General features: G+C 62.8%; 9 protein-coding genes and 1 non-coding gene across 10 annotated transcripts; 6 read left to right on the forward strand and 4 right to left on the reverse strand.

The window, feature by feature from the left end:
* Positions 1-78: 78 nt before the first annotated feature.
* LOC62_06G008063 (uncharacterized protein) lies at positions 79-2385 on the reverse strand (the record flags this gene model as incomplete). Its single annotated transcript, XM_062774589.1, has 2 exons — positions 79-1962; positions 1999-2385. The coding sequence occupies 2 exons, from the start codon at positions 2383-2385 to the stop codon at positions 79-81; spliced, it is 2271 nt and encodes a 756-aa protein (XP_062630573.1).
* Positions 2386-2957: 572 nt separating this feature from the next.
* Positions 2958-3803, forward strand: cdc31 (Cell division control protein 31; the record flags this gene model as incomplete). Its single annotated transcript, XM_062774590.1, has 3 exons — positions 2958-3219; positions 3528-3675; positions 3716-3803. The coding sequence occupies 3 exons, from the start codon at positions 2958-2960 to the stop codon at positions 3801-3803; spliced, it is 498 nt and encodes a 165-aa protein (XP_062630574.1).
* Positions 3804-3897: 94 nt separating this feature from the next.
* Positions 3898-5714, reverse strand: YEH2 (Sterol esterase 2; the record flags this gene model as incomplete). The annotated part of the gene is made up of 4 exons (XM_062774591.1): positions 3898-3965; positions 4019-4744; positions 4813-5048; positions 5107-5714. The coding sequence occupies 4 exons, from the start codon at positions 5712-5714 to the stop codon at positions 3898-3900; spliced, it is 1638 nt and encodes a 545-aa protein (XP_062630575.1).
* Positions 5715-7626: 1912 nt separating this feature from the next.
* Positions 7627-8053, forward strand: LOC62_06G008066 (uncharacterized protein). Its single transcript, XM_062774592.1, has 2 exons — positions 7627-7947; positions 7993-8053. Exons 1-2 carry the CDS (start codon positions 7672-7674, stop codon positions 8044-8046), a joined length of 330 nt encoding a protein of 109 aa, XP_062630576.1. The 5' UTR covers positions 7627-7671; the 3' UTR covers positions 8047-8053.
* A 243-nt stretch (positions 8054-8296) lies between these two features.
* On the forward strand, positions 8297-10307 carry LOC62_06G008067 (uncharacterized protein). Its single transcript, XM_062774593.1, has 4 exons — positions 8297-9416; positions 9452-9530; positions 9569-9655; positions 9687-10307. Exons 1-4 carry the CDS (start codon positions 8308-8310, stop codon positions 10281-10283), a joined length of 1872 nt encoding a protein of 623 aa, XP_062630577.1. The 5' UTR covers positions 8297-8307; the 3' UTR covers positions 10284-10307.
* Positions 10285-11026, reverse strand: LOC62_06G008068 (uncharacterized protein). Its single transcript, XM_062774594.1, has 2 exons — positions 10649-11026; positions 10285-10601 (listed from the first exon to the last, which is right to left on the reverse strand). Exons 1-2 carry the CDS (start codon positions 10962-10964, stop codon positions 10369-10371), a joined length of 549 nt encoding a protein of 182 aa, XP_062630578.1. The 5' UTR covers positions 10965-11026; the 3' UTR covers positions 10285-10368.
* A 690-nt stretch (positions 11027-11716) lies between these two features.
* On the forward strand, positions 11717-11798 carry LOC62_06G008069. The gene is given in 2 exon segments: positions 11717-11752; positions 11763-11798. It is a non-coding gene; the product is annotated as a tRNA-Pro (tRNA).
* Positions 11799-12030: 232 nt separating this feature from the next.
* Positions 12031-14922, reverse strand: pab (Para-aminobenzoate synthase). Its single transcript, XM_062774595.1, has 8 exons — positions 14819-14922; positions 14617-14710; positions 14487-14568; positions 14350-14448; positions 14039-14311; positions 13675-13998; positions 12602-13618; positions 12031-12561 (listed from the first exon to the last, which is right to left on the reverse strand). Exons 1-8 carry the CDS (start codon positions 14865-14867, stop codon positions 12112-12114), a joined length of 2388 nt encoding a protein of 795 aa, XP_062630579.1. The 5' UTR covers positions 14868-14922; the 3' UTR covers positions 12031-12111.
* Positions 14923-15153: 231 nt separating this feature from the next.
* MTHFS (5-formyltetrahydrofolate cyclo-ligase) lies at positions 15154-16113 on the forward strand (the record flags this gene model as incomplete). The annotated part of the gene is made up of 5 exons (XM_062774596.1): positions 15154-15244; positions 15280-15405; positions 15457-15648; positions 15701-15886; positions 15927-16113. The coding sequence occupies 5 exons, from the start codon at positions 15154-15156 to the stop codon at positions 16046-16048; spliced, it is 717 nt and encodes a 238-aa protein (XP_062630580.1). The 3' UTR covers positions 16049-16113.
* A 2182-nt stretch (positions 16114-18295) lies between these two features.
* POB3 (FACT complex subunit POB3) lies at positions 18296-22521 on the forward strand. Its single transcript, XM_062774597.1, has 8 exons — positions 18296-19558; positions 19613-20150; positions 20189-20207; positions 20515-20554; positions 20593-20622; positions 20677-20782; positions 20839-21026; positions 21072-22521. The coding sequence occupies exons 1-8, from the start codon at positions 19000-19002 to the stop codon at positions 22481-22483; spliced, it is 2892 nt and encodes a 963-aa protein (XP_062630581.1). The 5' UTR covers positions 18296-18999; the 3' UTR covers positions 22484-22521.
* The last annotated feature ends 131 nt before the right edge of the window (positions 22522-22652 follow it).

Below are 22652 nucleotides of genomic sequence, written 5' to 3' on the forward strand. Positions count from 1 at the left end.
CGGCGATAAAGCCTGGTGCGATTGGGTACGGTGGCGCGAGTCGAACTCGGGGCGGTCAGAGTGGATCGTGGCGGCGTCCTAGGCCGCATCGGAGATGGGTGGTGCAGAGAGCGTGCGACGGGTCGAGCCCCTCCCCTTGGCTGAGGAGCGCGACTGGCGCTCGCGTGAGTGCACGGCCACTTGGACACTGAGGCGCCTTTCAGCACGCTCGGCCATCTTGGCTAGGCGACGCTCATGCTTGGTGATGTATTCCGGGACTTCGGGGAGGGAGGGCTTCGGAAGGCTGAGGTTGCGGTGCAGGCTGCAGTCCGAGAGTGCGGGGGAAGCCGAGCGCTCAGTCTCGGATCCGTCGTTGTTGGTCGGAAGCGGAGGGAGCTCCTTGTCAAGGAAGGGGAGGTCGACCACCGTATCTGTCGGAGAAGGCTCGTCCGACGCCCAGGGACTCGAAAACACTGGCAGACTATATGTGCTTGCGTTGTCGCGCTGCCACGGAACCGACTCGGTGACATCCCTCGTCCAGTCGTAGACGTAGAGCGAGCGGGCCGAGGTAGGGCGGGGCGGCGATGCCTCTTGCTCCGCAGCACCTTGCCTCTGTCCCTTCCGCTCTTCAAACCACTTCGCCTCTCCCGGACCACGTGCAAAGTCGTACGTTCCCCTGACCGGACGAGGTCCCCAAGTCTTGGGGTCGGGCTTCTCCTTGGGCAGGCGAATAAACTTGGAGCTGTGGACTCCCTTTTCGATGGACGCCAATTTGACGCCAAGCGACTTCTTGGTGTCGACAGAAGTAGACGATCCACGGCGGATACGCTTGATCGGTCCCCATGACGACGGTGCGGGAATGGCAGGGAGGGACATGCCTTGGAGGGGAGAAAGGAGCGTCGTGGTTGACGCATTGCGGATGCTCCACGAACTCGGGGGCGAGTTGTGGCGGTCAGTCGAGGAAGCAATGGACGCGGTTGATCCGGGTGACACCTTTCTCGACAACTTTTGGTAGGGAGGAGGCGCAGGGGGAAGGGAAGCCAGGGAGGACGTGGGCGAGGAAACGACAATCGAGGCTTGGTCGGGCATCAGAGAGGTGGACGAGCCCAGCGGGGAGCTCTTCGATGGCTTGGCCGGTGCTTGCGACGAGCCACTGGTCGAGATTGAGATGTCTGGGCGGGCGAGCTTGGGCCGAGTGGTAGAGCTCTGAGAGGAGCTTCTGCAACGCCTTGGTGCCACATTGATATCCGTGAGAGACAGCGTAGACTCGATGGACCGCGTGATGAAGGGGTGGCGTGTCGAGTCTATGCTAGACCTTCCTTCAGACGACGGTGCAGCCGCAAGCTCAAGACTAGACGGCGACGCATCGCTCCCAACGGCAGTATCTTCCACCGTCACCTCGGGGACGAGCGGCGGCGACGACAGGCCTGAGAAGCGGAGGATACTCCTGGGCGTCGGGGGCGGGTCTGCATCAATCGACAGAGTGTTGTGGAGGAGCGACGGCGCCCTGGGGATCACTTCGGGCCCCTCGGCCTCGGCGAATCGCACCGAGCGAATTGACGCAGGGCGGTTGGTGGTCGTTGTGTCGAAGGTCACCGCGCTCTCGCGGCGCGAACGGCTCTGCTGCACCGAGCTGAGGGAGCGGGGCCGGCCACGCGCCGCCGCGGCTGGGGTAAGTGGCAGCGAGTGCGTCGAGCTGTTCCGCCCCAGCCGTTGTGGCGTTAACAGATCCGTAAGCGATACACTGCCGCCAGTGTTGGGCTGCACACGCGACTTCTTGCGGTGCTGCGACTGATGCCACGCGAGCGAGTACTTCTGGTACTGGTACGGTGTGAATGCTCCTTCTGTCGGCGCGAACGTCGGATCGGCCGTGTGGTCAGCAGTCGAAGTCGTACCACTCAGGCTGGCCGAGCTGCGCGAGGGCTGGAAGCGGTAGACGAGCCACTCTAAACTGTGTGGTTCGCGGTCTTCTTCCTCCGACACCTGGCGTCAGGTTGAGCAGCAGCAAGCGTCACGCACCTGGTGCAACATCTCTGCAGCAGTGGGCTCGTCTCCGTCTGGGCGTCGCGGTGTTGCTGCCTTGCTCCGGGACCTGAAAAGCGCTCGGAAGGAGAACCGACGTGCGCTGATCTGCTGCTGCTGCTGCTGCTGCTGGGGTTCGAGCTCCATGGGTGGTTCGACGAGCCGTCTGTCGGGGGACGCGAGCTCTCTCACCGTGTCGAGGGAGGGCGGGAGCGAGGTGCGCCGCACGGGCTTGGTGGTGAGGACTGGTGCCGGTGCTGGGTGTCGAGTGTCGTGTAACAGGAGGCTCTGGTTGAACGCGCTCGGCGGGTGCCGCGGCGAATGGCGGTCATTGCTTAGCTGGTGGCGGGCCTGGCGGTGGACTTGCGCCGCCGCGCGCGACATTTTGGAGGGTGTGAATGGTGGTGGAAGAAGGAGGAGGAGGAAGGTGGTAACAGTGCAGCAACAGCAGCCGTTTTGACTCGAGGCCGTGACTGTGACGAGAAATGTGGAGATGTGTGTGTGTGTGTGCGTGTCTTGTCTCGTCTTCTGCTTTGGGATAGACTGGTGGTGTTACGGCGTGTGCTCTGCCCCTGATGCCTAGCTGCGATTGTTGTTGTTGTTGTCTTTGTTTGGGGCTGGTATTCCAACTTTGTGGGGACAAGATGTGACGACGACCGACGGCGAGCGAGGGGGGGGTCAAAGGACGTAGAGAGGATTGGCGTGTGGCGGCACGCAATGCACACTGCACGCTGGCTGCACGCTGCATGCCGCGCGCCGCTCGCCACCGCCGCGCGACAGCCACAAGAGGACATTGCGCTCAGGCGTGGTGGAGGCCACATGGCAAAGTGGGAGGGCGACATACGGCGTTTGTTGACGCGTCCAACTTGTCCTCACGCGTCAAGCTGAGCTTTCCTTCAGCTTTGTTGTTGCATTGTTGTTGCCACCAAACTTCCTCACCACACCCACCACGCACAATGTCGGCATTCCCAGGCCGTAACGCAAGACGACCGCCCGCGCCGGCCCAGCGCCCAGCCCTCACAGACGAGCAGCGCACCGAGGTCCGCGAGGCGTTCGAGCTGTTCGATACCGACAAGGACGGCTTTATTGATTTCCACGAGCTCAAGGTCGCCATGCGCGCGCTTGGGTTCAACCTCCGCAAGCCAGAGGTGCTCAAGCTGCTGCGTGATCATGATCGTGGGGACGGGTTGATGAACCTGGCGGATTTTGAAAAGATCAGTGAGTGGGAGCCGGGGGAAGGCGGAGTCGGGTGAGGCTGGGGGAAGGCGGAGCGGGGTGCATGGGTGGGGGGAGGCGGAGCCCGGAGGAGGGGTGGGTGGTGGCATACGTCTTGATCGCGCAGCGATCATAGGGGTGGGTGGGCGGGCGACATCTTGCTCGCGCAGCAGGGTGGGTGGGTCGGCGATTCTCCTGCATTGCTCATCATCGAGCACGAGGAGCACGAGGAAGGCGGAGGAAGCCGAGGAAGGCCTGCACCAACGACGCCGCCGCCGCTGCCGCACGGACCCTCAACTAACCACCCACAGTGACGGAAAAGATCCTCGCACGCGACCCGATGGAGGAGCTGCGACGCGCCTTCTCCCTCTTTGACGACGACAACACGGGCAAGATCAGCCTCAAGAACCTGCGCCGCGTGGCCAAGGAGCTCGGCGAGCACCTGGGAGACGAGGAGCTGTGGGTGACTCTCGCTGCAGGAGCATGCTGACCCGCCCAGCCAGGCCATGATTGAGGAGTTTGACATGGACGGCGACGGCGAGATCAGCCAGGAAGAGTTTATCGCCATCATGCTCGACGGCGAGTAGCCACCTCCATCCACCCCACCACGACACCCTCCGCTGCCTAGCAGCACATGTATATCATGACAATAACAACTGTAAATTCTAGATGACAGTCTGGTTACTCGAGCACCTCCTCAACGCCCGGCTCCTCCTCGGGGTACCGTGGCCGCGTAGATTCAATGTCGTCTGGCGCTAGTCAGCAATGTCCCTCGCGGCCACTCGCCCGCACCCCTACTCACCGACAAACGAATCGTACGCCCACTCGACGGCCTCTGCGGCCCAGTAAAAGTCGCAGTGCTCGCTCTTGTCGAGCTTGGTCACCTTGTGTACCCTCACGTCCGTCTCCTTCGTCTTCAAGCGCTCAAGGAGCGGCTCGGCAAGGACGAGGTAGTCGCGGCCACCATAGTAGATGGACAGCGGCGGGAAACGCTCGTCGTACCATCGCTCGAGCGTGTCGTCGAGCGTGCACTTTCTGTCTGCGAACCCGCCCTTGCCGCACCACCAGAAGATGGACGCCGATGACACGGGCGTGGGCGTGAAGCGGAACATTTTCGTCTTGCGCCGCTTGAGCCAGTTGGTGTCGGTCCACGAGAAGAGGAAGGCGAACATGATGTAGCCCATGGTCGCAAAGATCTGTGCCGGGCAGTAGTCGTACGCGTACCGCATGAGTGGGATAAAGTCGAGGACCCCAAAGAAGCGCTTCCAGGTGTGCCACTCGAGTCTGTTGAGCGTCGTGAACGGGAAGCCGTGCGTCAGCGGCCCGGCGTACACGGCGGGCGCGAGGGCAATGAACACAGAAAGCTTCTTGCCGAGGTTGGGGACCATGCCGAGGGAGAGCGAAATAAAGGTCAGGCCGTTGCCCTGCGAGTGGCCGATAAAGGCAATCTTCTCGTAGCCAGTTTCGCGGCACACATGCTCCACCATGGCCGGGAGGTCGTACATTGCGAGGTCGCGAATTGTCCAGTCTGGCAAAAGTCAGTGAGGCCCCACGGATCCGCTCCACACCCCCCACACCCCACGATCGCGCACTTACCCCAGAAACGCGGGTCTGACCGCGAGTAGCTCCTGTGGCCCATGTCAAAGATGCCGCGCGTGTTGCCAAGGTACACCTGGTACCCCTTCTGCTTTGCGAGCCAGAACGCGAGCGAGCGGTCCTCGGACGTGATGAACGATCCAGACGATTGGAACAGGCCGTGGAGGATGAGGACGGGGAAACCGCCGCGCCCGTCGGAACGGGGGCGCGCCTCGGGGTCAATGACGCGGTGCATCCTGCGCGGGCAAAGTCAGTCAACAATCCCCAAAGCTGCGCCCAGAGATGTGCACGCACCGCAACAAAAAGCCGTCCTCGGTCTCGACCGTCTGGTTCTCAATGTCCATGCCGACCTTGCGTGCATAGTCTTGAGGCTCTTTCGACACCTTGCGGTCCGCCTTGCGCCAGTGCTTTGCGTCGTCCCACGTGTACTTTGGGTCGCGTTCGAACCGGAGGAACTTGGGGATTGCGTACAGCGCCTCGGCGGCAAACGCCCACGCGACGACGCCAATGAGGAACACGGTCGAGAGTCCCATTGAAATGGCCTGGTTGACACAGAGCCACAGGTACTCCCACCATGACAGCGGCTTGTGCGGCGGAGGCGAGTACGTCCCGAGGGATGTCGGGGGGAAGGTCGGGCGGAGGAGGTGCTGTGACGGCGTGCCTACGCGGTCGATGAAGATTCTGCGCAGGATTCCGCGGTTCGAGACGTCGCTTGCTGCGGACGAAGGCCGCGACGACAGCGGCACCTTGGGGATGCGCAGCGGCGTTGGCGACAGTAGGGGTATAGACTCGTCGGTGCCAGGCGCGCCGTTGCCGTCGACATTGTCGACCTCGAAGTCGGGAGTGCGCGCCTCGTTGACGCGCGTGATGCGGGTCTGGCTAAACGTGCGTGTTGCCACCATCGTCTTGACGAATGTACGCGATGTGGGGGTTACAGTGGTTGATGTGGTGGTGGTATAGTTTGTCGTTGTTGTGTTTCGACGTACGGCGTGGGCTCGACGCTGGGGAGTGGGGTCGAGCGAGCTGGAGCCGGCGTGGGTGGTGGTGACTGTGCGCGAGTGCTCCACCCGCGTGGCGTACGCGTCGAGAGAGCCGAGGTCGTCTAGGTGGGATGGGACCGAGACGCTCGCACGCAGTCGAGGATGCCGAGTCACTAGCGGTTGGAGGGCTAGGTCGTCCGTGTTGTAGTGGTTGTTGTCTGGGTATGGAGTAGTCACAGTGAATGTTGGGACAAGAGTTGTGGTCGCGCTCATGTCAACAAGGGAGGGAGGGGCAAGGCGATCTGGCGCGCAAAAGTCGGGAATGGCGCTAGTGTGACCACGTGACAGATCCTGAAAGGGATCAGGGGTGAGTGGGACGCTCGGCACGGTGCACAGACGGGCACCGATGGGACGATGATGATGGCGCGTGGTGATGGACGTCGAGTGAACGAGCCGAGAGAGCGGGCGCCGGGGATCAACGGGGCGGGGACCGGGGAGGAGGGGACAATGGGCTGTCTGCGACTTGTCGAGTGAGCACTTTGATTGCAGTGCACTTCTGGTTGTTGGTTGGCCAACCAAATCTAAATCTGCTCTGCGGCAGACAGGCAGGCAGGCGGGCAGGCGGGTCGTGGCCTCGTCGTCGACGTCGCAATGTTTGGCTGCGTGCGTCCGCGTCGGGCCTGGGCTGGACTGGCTTTTGATGAGATAAGGGATCTATGCTGTACAACGACGACGCGGGTGTGCACAAGTTGAAGGAAAGTACAAGTAGAATGCATAGATATGTGTTTGGCTGTTGCTGCTGCTGTATGCATTCATGGTGGGAAGCGTGCCGCGGCAGCCCGCAGCCCACCAACTCCGGCGCCGCGAGGGGCAAATGTCGGCGGCAGCAGCAATCGTCACACCTTGTGCTTGTCGTCACAACAACAAACACACGCTGGAGGGGCTGTGGGAAACAACTCGATCAGGGCGGGCAAGGAGTCACGACGGAGGCGCCGATGGGCACTGAACTGTAAGCCTGAGTCGGTAGGCGTGCGCCGCGCCTACTTACCCGCAGCCAATACCTGTGGCTATGAATGCATAGGCGTAGGTAGAGGGATGCCCTCATCGACGTGCGCGTCGTTGCACGGCGTGCGCGGGAGCGTCGTGGCGCCGCCAACCGCTCGTCGCACCAGCCACAGACAGATCCAATGACTACCCTGCAAGGAATGTGAAGCTGACCCGTGCACTGACTGCCAGACGAGTGCAAGAGTGGATATCCCTGCGACGTCGGCCGCGCCGAGGAGATGACACGGGCTGGCAGCATGGCGATAGACACCTCAACGCCGTCCGCTGCTGGCCACTGCTACCGTCGCCCAGCGTTTGCGGCACGAACACGGTACGCGGACACGCACTCTGGTTAGCGACGTACATGGACCTCTCTAGACGACTTGCCGTGTCGGAGAAAACGAGGTATGCACAATCGAGGTGGCAGTCGACTCCTACCTCTCCCGCCCACTCGCCCGACGCCCTCGTCGTCATGCGCGTCATACAACGCCGACAGCATGGCCCTCAATACCGCCCACCGGGCAACCGACAGATTGGAAACACATCGAGCTGCGTCGCGCCGCAGAGTGGCACCTGTTCCGGCCAGGCGCACTTGCATCACCGACCAGAGGCGCATCGGCGTCCTCGTGCCCCCGTTCGCGACCACACCGCCCCCGCCAATGATGTCCGTTGAATGTGACGACTGTGACGCGCTGATTGCTGCGCCCGGCGCAATCGATGCGTAGCTGGGCACCGTCGTGCCGCAGCTGCCCGCAGCGTTGGCCGCCGAGGCTCCAGCTCGCAGCATATATCCGCAGCGCGCAGGCGTTCGCTCGAGCTATGCCCCTTGGCGCGAATGGACGAGCAGACCATCCTGGCACGCTACGACGCCTCGCTCGCCCGAATCCTCGCAGAGCGCGACCTGTCCGTCTTCTACCAGCGCGACACGCCCCTCTTCGACGCCAGCCGCCTGGCGCTCGCGAACGCCGTGTTCGCCGCGTTTGTCGACGCGATCCCTGACCTCCTGGGCGATATGACGCTGGTCAAGATGTTCCTTGCCGAGGCGTTCGAGTCTAGCGGCGAGATGCTCGAGCGCGCGCGCGAGCTGGTTAGCGTGCACTTGACGTTCCGCGTGAGTGGGGGAGGGGGGAAGGAGGAGGAGCTGACGATACAACAGGTCATTGCGCTCGAGCAGCTGCTGCGCACGCCTGTGGGCGGGGTTGAGGAGTAGGCTCGGGCCCGGAAGACGGGCACGGACAAAGGAAAGGACATGGTTGTTATGGGACGGACACATGGACAGGACACTGGACATAGCTGGACGAGGTAGAGAGTGCCACAGAATGGACATGATAGGCGTGCCCCATCCAATTCCATCCCGCACGCCTAATTGCCGGTGGCAAAAGGGCCCCGCATTCCCATGTTGTCACGAAAGATCAACAGCCACTAACGCACACGCCATCTCACTCTCACTCTCTCTCTGACCACCATCACAATGTCCCTCCCGCCGCAGTACGCCATACCCCGGCGGGGGGAGAGGTCAGACACGGCGTCGCCTCAACCGCCGCCCGTACCGCCGAAACACCAGCACCACCAGCCGGGCGGGCCGCGCGCGCCGGCGCCGGTACAGTCGTCACGAAGTCTCACCTTCTCGCCGGCCCCCGAGCCCCACGCAGCGCCAGTGTACAGCTTCATCCTGCCCCCGCCCGCGAACGCCGGGTGGACGCCTTCGCCTTTCCCTTCTCCAGCACCGCAGAGCCCGCTGCATGGCTTGGCTAACTCGGCGTACTCCGCCTCTACGGGGTACGCTAGCCCGCGGGATCGGCACGGGCGATCGTCGACGCCGACGCCGGCGCCAGCACCACGGCCGGCTGGAAGGGATGTGTTCAGCTGTAACTCCCCACCATCGCCGACAGCAGCGAGCCCACCGCCTGTGCCGCCGCCTCCCGCTCGCCCGCCGTCGTCGACATCGTCGACGCATAGCGCCGACGCGCGCCACACGACTCCGAGGAAACGCTTCGTTGTTAAAGGCGCGCGACCTTCCTCGCCGCGCACCGCCATCTCGTCGCCTGCCCGAAGAGATGCACGGCGTGTCCGTGAGCGAACGGCTCCGCGTGCCGAGCGCCCAGGGCTGTCGACGACACTCGAGTATGTGCTTGCTCCGCTGCGGCTGCTCCTGGCCCCGCTGCAGGCAGTGCTGAGTCCCGTGCTGTGGCATGTCGTCAACCTCGCCATCCTGATCACCGTCGCCGCTGCTCTACTTTACATCGCCGTATCGTATGTGCGCAACGCGATATTTTCTGTCTTCTCGTCTGCTGGCGACGCATCGTTGCCGACAACGGTGGCACTCCTGCCTCTCCGGCTGGTCGCCACCCCCGCCTGCCTCCTCACCAACGTCCTGTGCCCTCTCTCGCTCCTCAGCACGGGCATCACGCCCAACGCGACAGCCAAGCCGTTCTGGAGACTCTTCTCCCAGCCGATCGAGGTTGACGTCGCCGCTGTCTCACGCGAGCTGAGCAAGGAGGTGCGCAACGCCAAAGATATCTTCGACAGCCTGCAGGCGCTAGGTGACGGGCGAATGACGGAAGGCCTGGGCCATGTCAAGTGGGTTGGGTGTGGGTGTGCGACGCTAACGGCAGGATTCACGAGCTCGGTATCGCGATCCAGACGGGGTCGACGTTGAGTGATCGGCTGATTATCGGCCAGGAGCTGATTGACGTGGGTGGCGTGACCCTCCCTGCGCTCACCCATTACAGCTCGCCGACCTCGCGAGTGAGATCACTGACGAAGTTGTTATGATCAACACGATGTCCGTTTCCATCTTCAGCTGGCTGTTCTGGGAGGTACGTACTGGTGCAATAGCCCCGCTGACAGCAGTTCTCCCACCTGAGCCAGCTCCTCGCCCTGCCTCCCAAAGACCGGCCCAGCCCAGCCGTCCTCTCGTCTCGCCTCGACTCGCTCATCAACCGCCTCGACAAGGACCTCGACCGCCTATTCATGAAGGTCGCGGCGGCAATACCCATCGCGACACAGGGCACCGAGATGGGCTGGCAGCTGCTGCACCATCTATCAGGCATCAAGTCGGACCTCACGGCCGAGCGGGACAGATACCCCGGCTGGCAGAAAGCCCTCGACATCGCGAGCCACTTCTTCACCGGCGGCGACCCATCCAAGCTCACGCGCATCTCGCGTGACCTAGAGCTGACGCGCACGACGATCGCGGGCATCGACGAGACGCGGTCCGGCCTTGAGCGCGTGCGCATCGACCTCATCGCGTTCCGTGACCAGGTACGCGCGTTCTCCGGCTCCGTAATGGGCCTGCACCTTGGTGCGTCTGAATCGATCGGGCTGGGTCCAGAGCAGGAGATGAGCATCCTCAACGGTGTGGTCGGCGAGCTCGGGGTGGCGGTCGGCAGGGCCAAGCGGCGGCCGGCTGACCGCGAGCTGGGGATTGACGGGGGGAGGGAGTAAGTGTCTGTAGCCATAGAGTACCAGAATGCATGTCTTGCAGAAAAACTACGACACAAAACAGAGTCCGTTGGCTCGAACCTATCGGCTAGAGCAGGAGCGCGCCAGCGCCGACGGCAGCAAAGACGGCAGTGACGACCTGCCCCGCGGAAACGGAGACGGCGAGTGCGCCGGCCTTCTTCGACGCCGAGGCGGACGCAGCGGCGGACGCGTTAGCAGCCGAGCTGGCGTTCACCTTGGCGGTGGAGACGATCGACGGGGTGGAGATGGAGAGGGCGGGTGCGGACGCGGCAGACGTGGGCACCTTGGCGGTGGGGATGGCTGTAGCGTGTCAGCTCGCCTCGCCCAGTACATGCTGGCGGACTCACTCGCTCCGGCGCCATTATCGCCGCCGTTTCCACCGCCGCCACCAGCCGCGGTGGTGCCCGCCGCCGCGGTCGTAGGAGCGTCAGAGTGCGCGTGCGTCGTCGTCGAGGGCTCGGCTTCGGCCTCCGACGAGGCGGCGTGCGAGTGCGAGCTCTCGCTGGCTGCCGCCGAGGTCGTAGCCGCTGCCGACGACGACGACCCGGCGCCCGTCGTGCCTGCGCCCGTAGAGGCGGGGATCTCGGACCCACCAGCGGTGGCGGAGGTGCTCTGGGCCAGGACGGCCGAGGCGGCGAGGAGGGCGAGGAGGGCGGTGCGCATGGCGACAGATAGGTGTAGTGGGTAGGTAGGTCGGCTTCCCTCGATACACCCACACCCTTATGTATATCTCGTTCTGGAGGAGGGGTAAGCACGCAACAGGGCCAGTTGTTGACGCTTGTGGGCGCGCGCGCGCTTGGCAACTCGACTCGGCTGGACTGGGGCGGAGGGAGGATACAGAGGCGCGGCGGCGCGGCGGCGCCACCTGCGGCGCCGCGCCACGGCTATCAGGGGATCACCCTGCGGCAGCGGGCAACTGCGGATCAAGAGACGCAGCGGCCGGCCTTGGGCATGAGTGGGGGACTACGGCTGGGGCATTGCGGCGAGCTTGATGCACGTCCGAATCTCCGGCGGACGAACGTGCCGCCTGCCTGCCGACGCCGCGCCAACGTCGTCGCCATCCTTCGCCTCGCCACATCGCGTACCGGCTCGCGAGGGGATGCGATGCTGGCTCTGCTGGACAACAAGCATCGCCACGCGCCTAGAACCGAGAGGGAGAGATGGTGTGTACTATGCATGTGGTGGCCTGTCTGCACGCGTACCGCGAGATGTGGCGAGCCGGCCGCTTCGCTTCGTCGGTATCCCGTCCCTCGTCTCCCTCCTCGTCCTCGTCACCCTCTCCTTCCTCCCAACTTACACCTCCCCCTCCCATCCCCTCTCCACCTGCGACGTCTTCGGGGTGCTTGCAGACCGCTGCATCCCTGCAACTGCCTGGCCGCACCGCTCATAGCCCCCCTGTCCCCTCAAAAATCATCGCGTCCATGGTGCAGTGGTAGCATTTCCGTTTTGGGCGAAGCTGATTACGGGAGGTCCTGGGTTCAAACCCCAGTGGACGCCTCTTTTGCGTGCGCGGAGGGCGGGGGCGAGTGGGTGCGGGGAGTGCGTATGGGTGGTATGGGGAGGGAAGCAAATGGGGAGCGTGGCAGGGAAGCTGAAAACTGGTGTTTGTGGCGGTGCCCCGCATTCACTCGTCTTTTGGTGTGGTGAGGCTCGAGATTCGCGGCGTGTTCTTTTGTCCTTCGCAGCCTCGGTCTGGCGGCACCGCTGACGCGGTACCGCTCCAGCGCCGCCCATGAGCAATGTAGTTCGTATTATGCTATCAGAGGCTAATGCAGGTCTAACCTCCCTCTCGCCTCACGCCTCACACCCCTCACAACCCCTCGAGCGGCCCGACAACCGACTGCACCTTGGTCAACACCTCCTTCCACTCGCCCTCCCGCTCCGACAGCCACGTGATGGCGCCGCCAGCGCCAATGCTGAGCTGGTCGCCCTCGAGGACCATGGTGCGGATGACGACGCTCAGGTCGGCGCTGCCGCACAGCGAGATGTACCCCAGCGCACCCGAGTAGATGCCGCGCGGGTAGTGCTCCTCAAAGTCGTCGAGCAGCTGGACCGAGCGTAGCTTGGGCGCGCCCGTCATCGACCCGGGCGGGAAGCAGCGCTTGACGGCCTCGACGGCGCCAATCTGCGGCGCGAGCGTGCCGCGCACCGTCGTCACGAGGTTGTGTACCCCGTACGACTCGAGCGCGATCAGCTGAGGTACCTTGACAGTCGAGGGCACGCAACAGGATAACAGGTCGGAGCGGATGAGGTCGACAATCTGGGGTGAGTCAGTTCTGCATCACAGCTTGGACACCAACCATGAGGTTCTCGGCGCGCTCCTTGAGGTCCTCGCTCAACTCCTTGCCTCGCCTCTCGTCCTCATACTTGGCCTCGGCGATGCAAGCCTCGCTGCCCTTGTCGGTGCCGCCACAGCCTCTACCGGGCACACAGACACACTGTCCCGGCTGCACACGGCGCGCAGTGCCCTTGATAGGGCGCATCTCAATAACGTCGCCGATGATCTGGAGGAACCGCTCGGGGGACGACGAGAGGACGTGCAGGCCGCGGCCCTTTGGCGTGAGGATGCCGGGGAAAGAAATGAATGTCGAGTAGTATGCTGGGTTGAAGCGCCGCAGGCGGATATATGTGGCATATCGGTCCGAGTCTGGCGGAAGCGTGGCAATGAACGACATGGTCTGGTTCAGTTCGTAGCTCTCGCCTTCGCGAATGGCTTCACGGCATGCGTCGATGCGCGACATGTGGGTCTCGCCCGAGATGCGAGGGCGGAATTGGGGGAATGCGGGTGTCGGAGTGGTGAAGGGCTGGGGGGCGGACTTGAGCGCGTCCTCGGCCTTGGAGATGAACTCGTCGGCTGATGCAGCCGACACGCCAAACTCGACGCCGTTCGAGTGGAGCCAGTCGAGCATGTCGGCGCCGGTAGGCGATCCAGAGTCGGCAATGACGGCACGGGCAATCCACTCGCCGTCTTCCCTCCGCTCGAGGACCTTGTCGGACCACGACCACACGGCGTCCACACGCTCCACAACCGCCTGAGGGGGTCGGCGGTAACCTGCCAGACTCTCCTCCTTCATCTCGTAGGTGAACCATCCGACCCAGCCACCGCGGAAGCCACCAGCCTCACCGTCAACCTTCTCAGCGAGTGCCGACTGGCCGGCGTTGAACCATGACCAGAAGGTCTCACCGCCATGTAGAACGAGGGAGGCCGCTGGGGTCTCCGGGTTTGCCGGGGTGTAAAGGTTTACTGTACGTGTGGAGAGCGCGTAGGTGATGACAAAGGTCGGCGCGGTGAGTGACGTTGTCGTAGGGCGTGATGGCTGTGGGTGTGAGCTTGTGCCGCTGCCTCCCCAGAGTCGATCCAGCGACAACTCACACTCTTGCCATCCAGCCAGATCTCGCCGACACGGTTCGTCTCCGTCCGCACAACACGCTCGTAGATCTCGCTCGTCTCGCGCTCCTTGCCAAGGTCGCCGAAACGGCGTTCCGCAAGCTGTAATCTGGCCTTCTCGCGGACGGGGTTGAGGCCGGGGACGGGCGAGGTCGAGCGAGTGGGGGCCGCCGAAGCCGCGACACGGTAAGTGCACGCGGACACGATCTGCTTCTCGAGGCGGGGGTACACTGGCGGGCAGTGGTGAAACTCGTGGACCTTGTCAAGGAAGGCGTGGAGGAGGCTGTTACCGCGCGTCGACGAGATGGACTGGAGTGGGGTCAGCGTTGCTCGGGCTGCCACAACTCACCTCTGGGTGGTACTGGACGCCCCAGAGAGGAAACTCCTTGTGCGCCAGGCCCTGGATGGTCGGCTCGCTCCCGTTCTGGGGGTCAGACCAGGCCGTGATCTCGAGCTCGGAGGGGACGCTGGCGGGGTCGATCGCGAGACTGTTGTACACGACCGCGTCAAAGCCGGCGTTGGCCTCGGCCGGCCAGATGGGGGACGCGAACGGCCCGAGGGGAGGAGACACGGGCACGACGCGGACGACGTGGCCGTGTGTGATCTTGGGCGTGTTCATGATCTGCGGTGTGAGTGACGCTTCTATAGCGCCAGACGCACCTTGCCACCGAACGCGACGCCCAAAGCTTGGTGGCCGAGGCACACGCCGAGGATGGGGACGGGGTGCTCGCGGAGCAGCTCGAGCGCGAAGCCAATGTCCTGAGGGTTAGCGGCGCTCTCTAGCACGCTGGGCTTACGGCTGGGTGGTCGGGCCGGCCGGGACCAGGGGAGAGGATCACGCAGTCGGTGTTGGGGATGACCTCGCGTCGGAATGTGGGCCTTGGACGAGGTCAGCTCTGCAGCGGCCGGATCAACGCGCCCACATACCAGTCATACTTGTCCGCCTTGATGACCACGACCTTGCGCAGGACCTCGCTGTCCGAGTAGAGCTGGGTGAAGAGGATGAGGAGGTTGTTTGTGTCTGTGGAGTGGGCGTGAGCGATTACGATACGGCGGAATGGTGCGATGGGGAGCGGAGCTGGCTGGCTTATCGCGCGCTAGCCCGGCCCCCACCAAGAAGACGACTTACACGAGTCGTAGTAGTCGATGATGACGGTACGCGGGAGAGGGGGCACCATGTCGCCTGTCTGCCCCTGTGCAGTGTGATGCGAGGCAAGAATGCAAACCAGGCCAGCAGCAGGAGGATGACGTTCTGAAAAATCAAGTCGACGGTGACCAACGAGCCCGGCATCGCGGCGGGATCCGAAAGTCTTGGGCAAGCAGGGGGCCCCGGATTGGACATTCCAGCACCTGGCTTTCAACAACGACGCCGAGGACACATATTTCCAACAACAACGCTGAGCGAGAGTATATCGTGCACGACGCGCCGGCCCCATGCCCGGCCCCCACAACAACGACGACGACATGGCAGCCGTATTCGCCGACAAGGCGCTCCTGCGCAAGGGCATGCTGCGGACGCTGCGCGCGCTGACGGAGGAGCAGCTGTCCGAGCAGTGTGAGTCGCGCGCCCGTGACACAGCTAACACTCAGCGGCGGCAGTGTTCAACGTGCTCAGGCAGCAAAAGTTCTACCAGGAGGCGCGCAGCGTGGGGTGTTACCTGTCTATGAAGAAGGGCGAGCTGCGCACCGGCGCGATCGTCAGCGACCTGCTACAGTGTGCGTTGCGTTGTGCGTTCGAGGACGGCATGCTGATGCCGACGATCGCAGCGAACAAGGCACTGTACACCCCCTACCTGCCCCCCGCGGCCTCGCAGGCAGACCAAGATACCCCGCTCATGGAGATGTTGCGGCTCTACTCGCCCGCCGACCTCGCCGCGTGCCCGCTGGACAAGTGGGGCATCCTTGACCCTGGCACGGTGCGCCGGGACGCCGGGCACGACGGCGAGCGGCGCGAGGACGGTGGGTCGTCTACCTCTTGCTCGTGCATCATCTCCATCTGACTCGCTCGCAGTCAACGACACCTCGGCACCCGCGCTCGACCTCATCCTCGTCCCCGGCGTAGCGTTCGACGCGGCATGTAACCGCGTACGTGTTGCCCCACCCACAGACAATCCTGACCCGCAGCTTGGCCGCGGAAAGGCACACTACGACCGCTTCCTGGCCTCCTACTCGTCCACAAGGGGCAAGCCATTACTGAGTGCGTCGTGTCTATTCCCAGCAACACTGACGCCGCCCAGTCGCGCTCGCCCTCTCGCCGCAGCTCGTCGACACCCCGGTCCCCGTGACCCCGAGCGACTTTGTGCTCGACGGCGTCGTCTCGCCCTCTGGGCTTGTGTGGCGCGACGGCGCGCAGAGATAGATCCTGCGAACCCGACGGAGGGCGCCAGGGGGCCTGGCTGGCACAATGTATATATCATGAATAGGCTCAGAGTTATCTCTTTCCGGTATCGGTCTGAGTCGAGATCCGTCTGTCTCGAGGCGACTAACTCTGGCCGGGCCCGGCAGGCTCTGGCAGCGACTAACCAACTGTGCTTGCTAACTCTGGCAGCGACCAGCTCTGACAGCGGCTAGCTCTGACAGCGACTAACCACCAACTCTGGGCGCCGTTGAAACGGGTCGTCTAGACGCCTGTCTCGTTTCTCTCGAGGCTGAGACAATGCTGCCATGTTCTTACGCCACGCACTTACCAAGGCATGGAATGCTACCTGGCTAGCTGTGAGGTGGTTCGGTGGCTTGCACCAAGCCAGCCGTCTGCGTCATGATGTCTCGCTGCTGTTTTAGCGGGCGGTGCCGCCGGCGGCGGCGTCCATTGTGGGTGGCTGAGCCTATTCACCATTGATACTTCCCGGAGGCTACGGAACGGAAAGGCGCAGTGGGTCGGTCGCATTGAGTTAAGTTGCGGCTTTGCATCCCCTCTATTACCTCTACATAAAGCAAACCTACACGCTGTTGATGCTGCTGCGCGCCAAGAACCTTGTGAGACGAGACGGATCAGCCGGTGAGAAACAATCGCTAGTGAGGGCCAGCCAGCCAGCCAGCCAGCCTCCGCAGTCAGACATGACAAGATCGCCACGGTGGCGGCGGCAGGTGTTCGCTCGCAGGCTGTCCGGAAGCATTCGCCGACCCCCGCGCCGACCTGAGGATTCCATGATCCAGGATGCGAGGCCACAGCGGGCAGAGAGGGATCGGGCAGGCAGCACAAGCAGCAGTGTTTCAGAGACCGCGAGGCGGTGGTAGGGCGGCCGACACGACCTGAGCAGGAGCAGAGCAGTCGCCACCACCTCGGAACCTTATCAGCTGGAACGACCCTTGCAAGTACGCGATGTTGACAGTCTTCTTGGATGTGCCGTCGCTCAAAAAGGAACACGACTTCCGTCGGCCCGACGACGGATTGTCTCGTGTCGTTGAAGTTGTCGCTACTACTCAGTTGTGGCGGCGCCAGCTGCGCTGCTCGACATTATAAGGCTCAACGGTTGTTGTTGAACAATGGGTCTAGGAAACTCAGAAATGGAGGCTGGGGGAGGGAACGACGCCGACGCCGCCGCCGTGGCGCTGGCCCGGCCTTAGTGCACTTTGTCTTCTGGGTAATGGAAAGTATCAATCAGTCAGGGCTTTCGCGTCTCGTCACTCCAGGGAGGGCAGGGAGAGGCTCTGGGTCATGGATGGTGGAGCTATGTATGTAACCCTGGCTGATGCTGGAATGCATTGGGCCCACTAGCCCCGGTTTGGGTGCGGGGCATGAAGCTGGATCTGGTGGTGGCCTGGTGGGCTGGTGGGCATGTGTGCTTGCGGCGACTCCAGCTGACGACTGCCTGTTGTACGTTATTGTGCCGATGCTAGTGCTGATGATGATATGGTGGCCGATTACGAGGTATATGAGTGGGGATGATCAATGGCCGAGCCGGAGATGAGGTTGCAGCATGGCTAGTCACCTGTCTACTCGCCGACCGAGCGAGGCCGAGAGTCCTGCCTGCACAGACACGTCGGTGCGTGCATGCAAGAATCGCATCGACAACGACATGCACGTTGAATGCGATGCAAGTAGTGGCCAAGGGAGGCAAGCAGGCGTGAGACGATCGCTCCCTAGCAGGTATGCATTATGGAAGGTTTAGGGGGAGTCTGCCTCAGGCAGGTGGTGGTGGCTGCCCCTGTGTGCCCATTGTTCTGGATGACGAGGAGGGACGACGAGCCGGCCTTGTCTCGTCAGTCAATAGAGAGACCCTAGGACGCTTTAGGAAAATGGGCGTAGAGCAAGGCAAGGCAGGCAGAGTTTAGCACTGGCTGGCGTCAGTCAGGCAGGCATGCTGGGCAGGCAGATGCTCGAGATAGAATTAGGACGACCCTGTCCAAGAGCAATGGCGCCTCTGGCCGTGGCTGCCTGCTGCCTGTCTGCCTGCCTCTGGCCAGTCTGACAAGTTTCCTTTTAGTGGCGTCCTGGCGGCAAACAGGCACATTGACGACGGCGACGGCGGCGGCGGCTTCTGCAAAAACATGCCCGACAGATGCCTGCTGCTCCTCCTGCTTCTGCAGCTGTATGCAGGCAGGCAGACAGCGCGATGTATTCTTATGATCACGGACAGGACGTGTTCTTGTCCCTTCTTCTTCTTCTCAGAAAAGTGCATCGTTGGGAGGACGACGACCAAAGACGCGTCGACATCGACCACCACACTACTACGCCCTACACACGCACGCACGCCCACTACTAGCCGGCGCCATCGCGATCGCCCACCACCACCGCGCCCTCCTCATCACCTCCTGTACACGTTCCACTGCCTAGCAGCGAGCAGTACATACGCGCACGACGCACGACGTGTGTGAACCCGCACCACTCCGCGCCCCCTCGGATCACTCTTCCACCTCGCAACAAGGAACACTGGCCATCCCGCGCCTCTGGACGTTTTGGCCTCTTTGTCTCGTCTCCGCTCTCTCGGCGGCGTACTACACTTCTCTCCGTCCCGGTGAAACAGGACCCAGGACGCAATAAACGTACACCACGGGACACCTTTTCTGTGCCCATCGCTGCGGATTGCGCCTTGTACCACCCAGACAAGGCCCCCAGGCACGCACGGATAGCAAGAAGAACAACAGCCCATATTCCTCGTCGTCATAAAGCCACACTTTGGTGACACGCGCGGTTCCAACCAACAAAGGCCGCCCCCTTCAAAGACGTAGACGAAGACCAAGACGCGGATTGATCAATAATCTTCGCTTCACAGGCGGCGACGATCCCGAAGCACACACTGTATCGTCACGACGACACGGCCAGCGCCCACCACGACGACGCCTCGGCACACAACCACGACACACAACATGACTTCTCCTCTCCACAAGTTTCTCTTCTCCCCACCACCGTCTCCTCCTCTGGCAACAGACGCCAAGCAGGACCCAAACGCACCATTCACGCCCCTCTCGACGCTGCTTCCACCCGCCGCCGCCGACAGCGCCCCCACCGACCCAAAAGTCTCGCCGCGCACCGCCCAGCGCGGCCGCCTCGACGCGGCCAACCTCCCATCCCGCTTCTTGTCGCCCAACACGCCGACCAACAGCATGTCCTTGATCGACGTCGAGGCCGCCAACGCTGGCGCCAAGGAGTTTAACGCCGAGGAGAAGAAGTCGCCGTCGCTCATGAACCCGCTGCTGTCGCCCCGCCTCGCGCACTACCGCGCGACGATTCCTCGCCCCATCCTGCGCATGCTCTTCTTCGCAGTGGTGCTCTTCACCTGCGTGGCGGTGCTTGTCATCACCGACAACCGCGCCCCGGCCACCAGCGGCCCTCACGCCTACGCCCCTCCCCAGGCGACGCAGGCACGCGTCCTCCGCAAGCAGCTCGCGTTTGAGAAGAAGGGCAAGCAGGCGCCTCTTGTTGCTCGTGAGTCACTTGATTGACGGCTAGCGTGTGTGCACACACTAACACCGCCCTCAGCCAACCCGAGAACGTTCCGCCCCGACCCCCACCCGCTTCCCGAGTCGCACGAGCTTCTCGCTCTCACCTGGTTCGTCCAGGAGTCGGCGTACAACAAGCTGCCGTCCAACCTTGACCCCTCGTTCCCCCTCGACGCCGCGACCATCATTGGCCCTGTCGGCGCGTCCAAGCTCGGCGCGACGGACAGCGAGGGCGAGTGGAACTGGCTTCGCGACCTCAAGGAGGAGTTTGCCGACAGCGTCTTTGTCTGGTTTGCTGGCTCCGCGCCCCCCTTCTACGCGCTCGAGGGCATCCAGAACCGTCACGGCCAGGGCAAGCGCGTCAAGATGGTCCCGACGTCGAGCCGCCCAGACGCGCACGTCGTCCGCGGCGTCCTCTCGCGCCTGGGCTACGACCTCGACCGCGCCCCCGTGCTCATCATTGGCGGCGAGGCCATCGAGGCCACTGCCGAGCACATGGCCGAGCTCCGCGAGTCGGGCGAGCTGGGTGAAAAGCTGGCCGCTATTGGCTGGGTTGGCGCTGGCGTTCCTCCCAAGCGGTAAGCCGCGGCGCCGGCAATAGAAGGACATCATGTAGGGTTCGGATCCGTCTCATTGTGAGAGTGTCATGTTTATATCAATCAATTGTAACATATGCAGAGCATTGGTTTGAATGCGATGGCAGAGGGGGGTCGTGGGGCGGCCCTGCACCCGGAAGCGCGTCATGTTCACGGCGACGGAATCAAAATTTAAATACGTGGATTTTCGAACAGCCAGGTGAGTATCAGTACGCGACGCGTTGAACGATGTCCAGTCGAGATTCATCTTGTCGCCTGGTCGGGTCAATATAACATTTGTTCAGTCCATCTCGGCTCTTGACATTGTCCTCAACCTCATCCTCTTTGACCCGTTTGATCAATCCAGAGGAACGGGGCAAAGATGTCGCACGTGACATTTGACAACAGTGAGCTGCCCTACCAGATCCACGAGCTCACACCTCAGTCTTCATTGGCGAGTCCGCCGAGCTTGGGAGTGAGTCACGCCGCCGGGCGCCTTCCCTCGCCACCGATAGCTGACACAGACAAGAGCTTCGCTTCAACCCCGCTGGATTCGGCTGGAAGTCGTACAAGGACGAGAACAACACTCCTACGACGTTCAACGGCTCGGATGTCCGCGGCGCCACCTGGCTTCGGTGAGTCGAGCGTCGTCGAGCAGGGCAACAGGGCGCAGACTGACGACCCGCCCCAGTGTAGCACGCAACTTCCAGCTCCGCGTGTCCCTGAGAAGCCCCGATAAGCCGCGCGTCACCTTTGACGGCTTCAAGCGCGACGACTTTGACAAGGTCAAGCGCACGCTCGACGAGTACTTTGGCATCAAGCTCGAGCACCGCGACATCAGTCTTAAGGGCTGGAACTGGGGCAAGGCCGAGGTTCAGAGTGGGTACTGCACACTGTATTTGAGAGAACCCACTGACGTATCAGACAATGAGATTGTTTTCGAGGTGCAGCACAAGGAGGCGTTCGAGCTGCCGCTCGCCCAGGTGGCCAACTCGAACATTGCCGGCAAGAACGAGGTCGCCATCGAGTTCACTCCCCAGCCCATCCCCGGTGTTGGCGCGCGCGAGCCCGATGAGCTGGTTGAGATCCGCTTCTACGTCCCTGGCAAGAGCAAGAAGCCCAAGGGCAGCGATGCTGGCAGCGGCGGCGAGGAGACCGACGTCGACGAGGAGGGCAACGAGATCTCGGCCGCCGAGGCAATGCACAACCTCATCAAGCAGAAGGCCGATATCGGCGCCGCTGTGGGCGACAGCATTGTCGTCTTCGAGGACGTGCTCGTCCTCACTCCTCGTGGTCGCTTCTCGCTCGAGTTTTTCCACGAGTCGCTCCGCTTGTTAGGCAAGTCGACCGACTACCGTGTGCCGTTCAACTCGATCCACCGCATCTTCCTTCTGCCAAAGTTGGACGACCTCCACATCCAGCTTGTGCTGGGTCTCGACCCCCCTATTCGTCAGGGTGCCACTCGTTACCCCTTCCTTGTCGCCCAGTGGCCCAAGGACGAGGAGGTCGACGCCGAGCTCAACCTCGACGACGAGGAGATTGCCAAGTACCCCGACCTGCAGAAGAAGTACGAGGCGCCCACCTTCCAAGTCATCTCGCGTGTGCTCAAGTCTTTGACGGGCAAGAAGGTGACTCCCCCCGGCAGCTTCCGCAACGCCCAGGGCGTCAACGGCCTCAAGGCCAACGTCAAGGCTGTCCAGGGTGAACTCTACTTCCTCGAGAAGGGCCTCATCTTCATCGCCAAGCAGCCCATCCTCATCGACTTTAGCAAGACGGAGAGCATTTCGTTCTCGCGTGTAGGCAGCGGTGTCGCCTCGGCGCGCACATTCGACATGCGCGTCGTCTCCAAGACGGACAGCGCCGACCACGTGTTCAGCGCCATCAGCAAGGAGGAGGTTGGCCCCATCTCTCAGTTCCTCGCCAGCAAGAATGTGCGGTTGAAGAACGAGATGGAGGATACGATGGACCTCGCCGGCGACATGGACCTGGACGACCTTTCCGACGACGACGACGCGAGCATCCCGTCCGAGGACGAGGGCCGCAAGAAGAAGAAGGGCAAAAAGGCCGAGAAGGTCCAGCCGCGCAGGGGTGCCGACGAAGAGGACGAGTCTGAGGACGAGGACTTTATGGACGAGTCGTCTGACGGCGGCTCGCCTAGCGAGTCGGACTCTGACGACGACGGCTCTGGATTCGCGTCGGATGCGTCGGACCCGATGATGGAGGAGCTGCGCACCAAGCAGGCGGCCAAGCGCGCAAAGAACAAGAAGGCTGCGCAGAGCGGGTCTGATGACGACGCCGCACCAAAGAAGAAGAAGGCCAAGATGGACGTCGACTAGAGAGGGCGGGTGTGAGTGTGCCGAGGCACGTTGTAGCATTATGTTATTCATCATTAGACTGGGGGTGCTACCACTCGAATGGCTCAGGTGTGGTCGGAGTTTGCTCAGGCGCAGCCACCGACGCGTCGTGGTTGCCTGGGCTGCGGTGTTTGGTTGCCGAGGTTGGAAG

Source organism: Vanrija pseudolonga, chromosome 6 (assembly GCF_020906515.1).
Source record: "Vanrija pseudolonga chromosome 6, complete sequence".
NCBI classification, from domain to species: Eukaryota; Fungi; Basidiomycota; class Tremellomycetes; order Trichosporonales; family Trichosporonaceae; genus Vanrija; species Vanrija pseudolonga.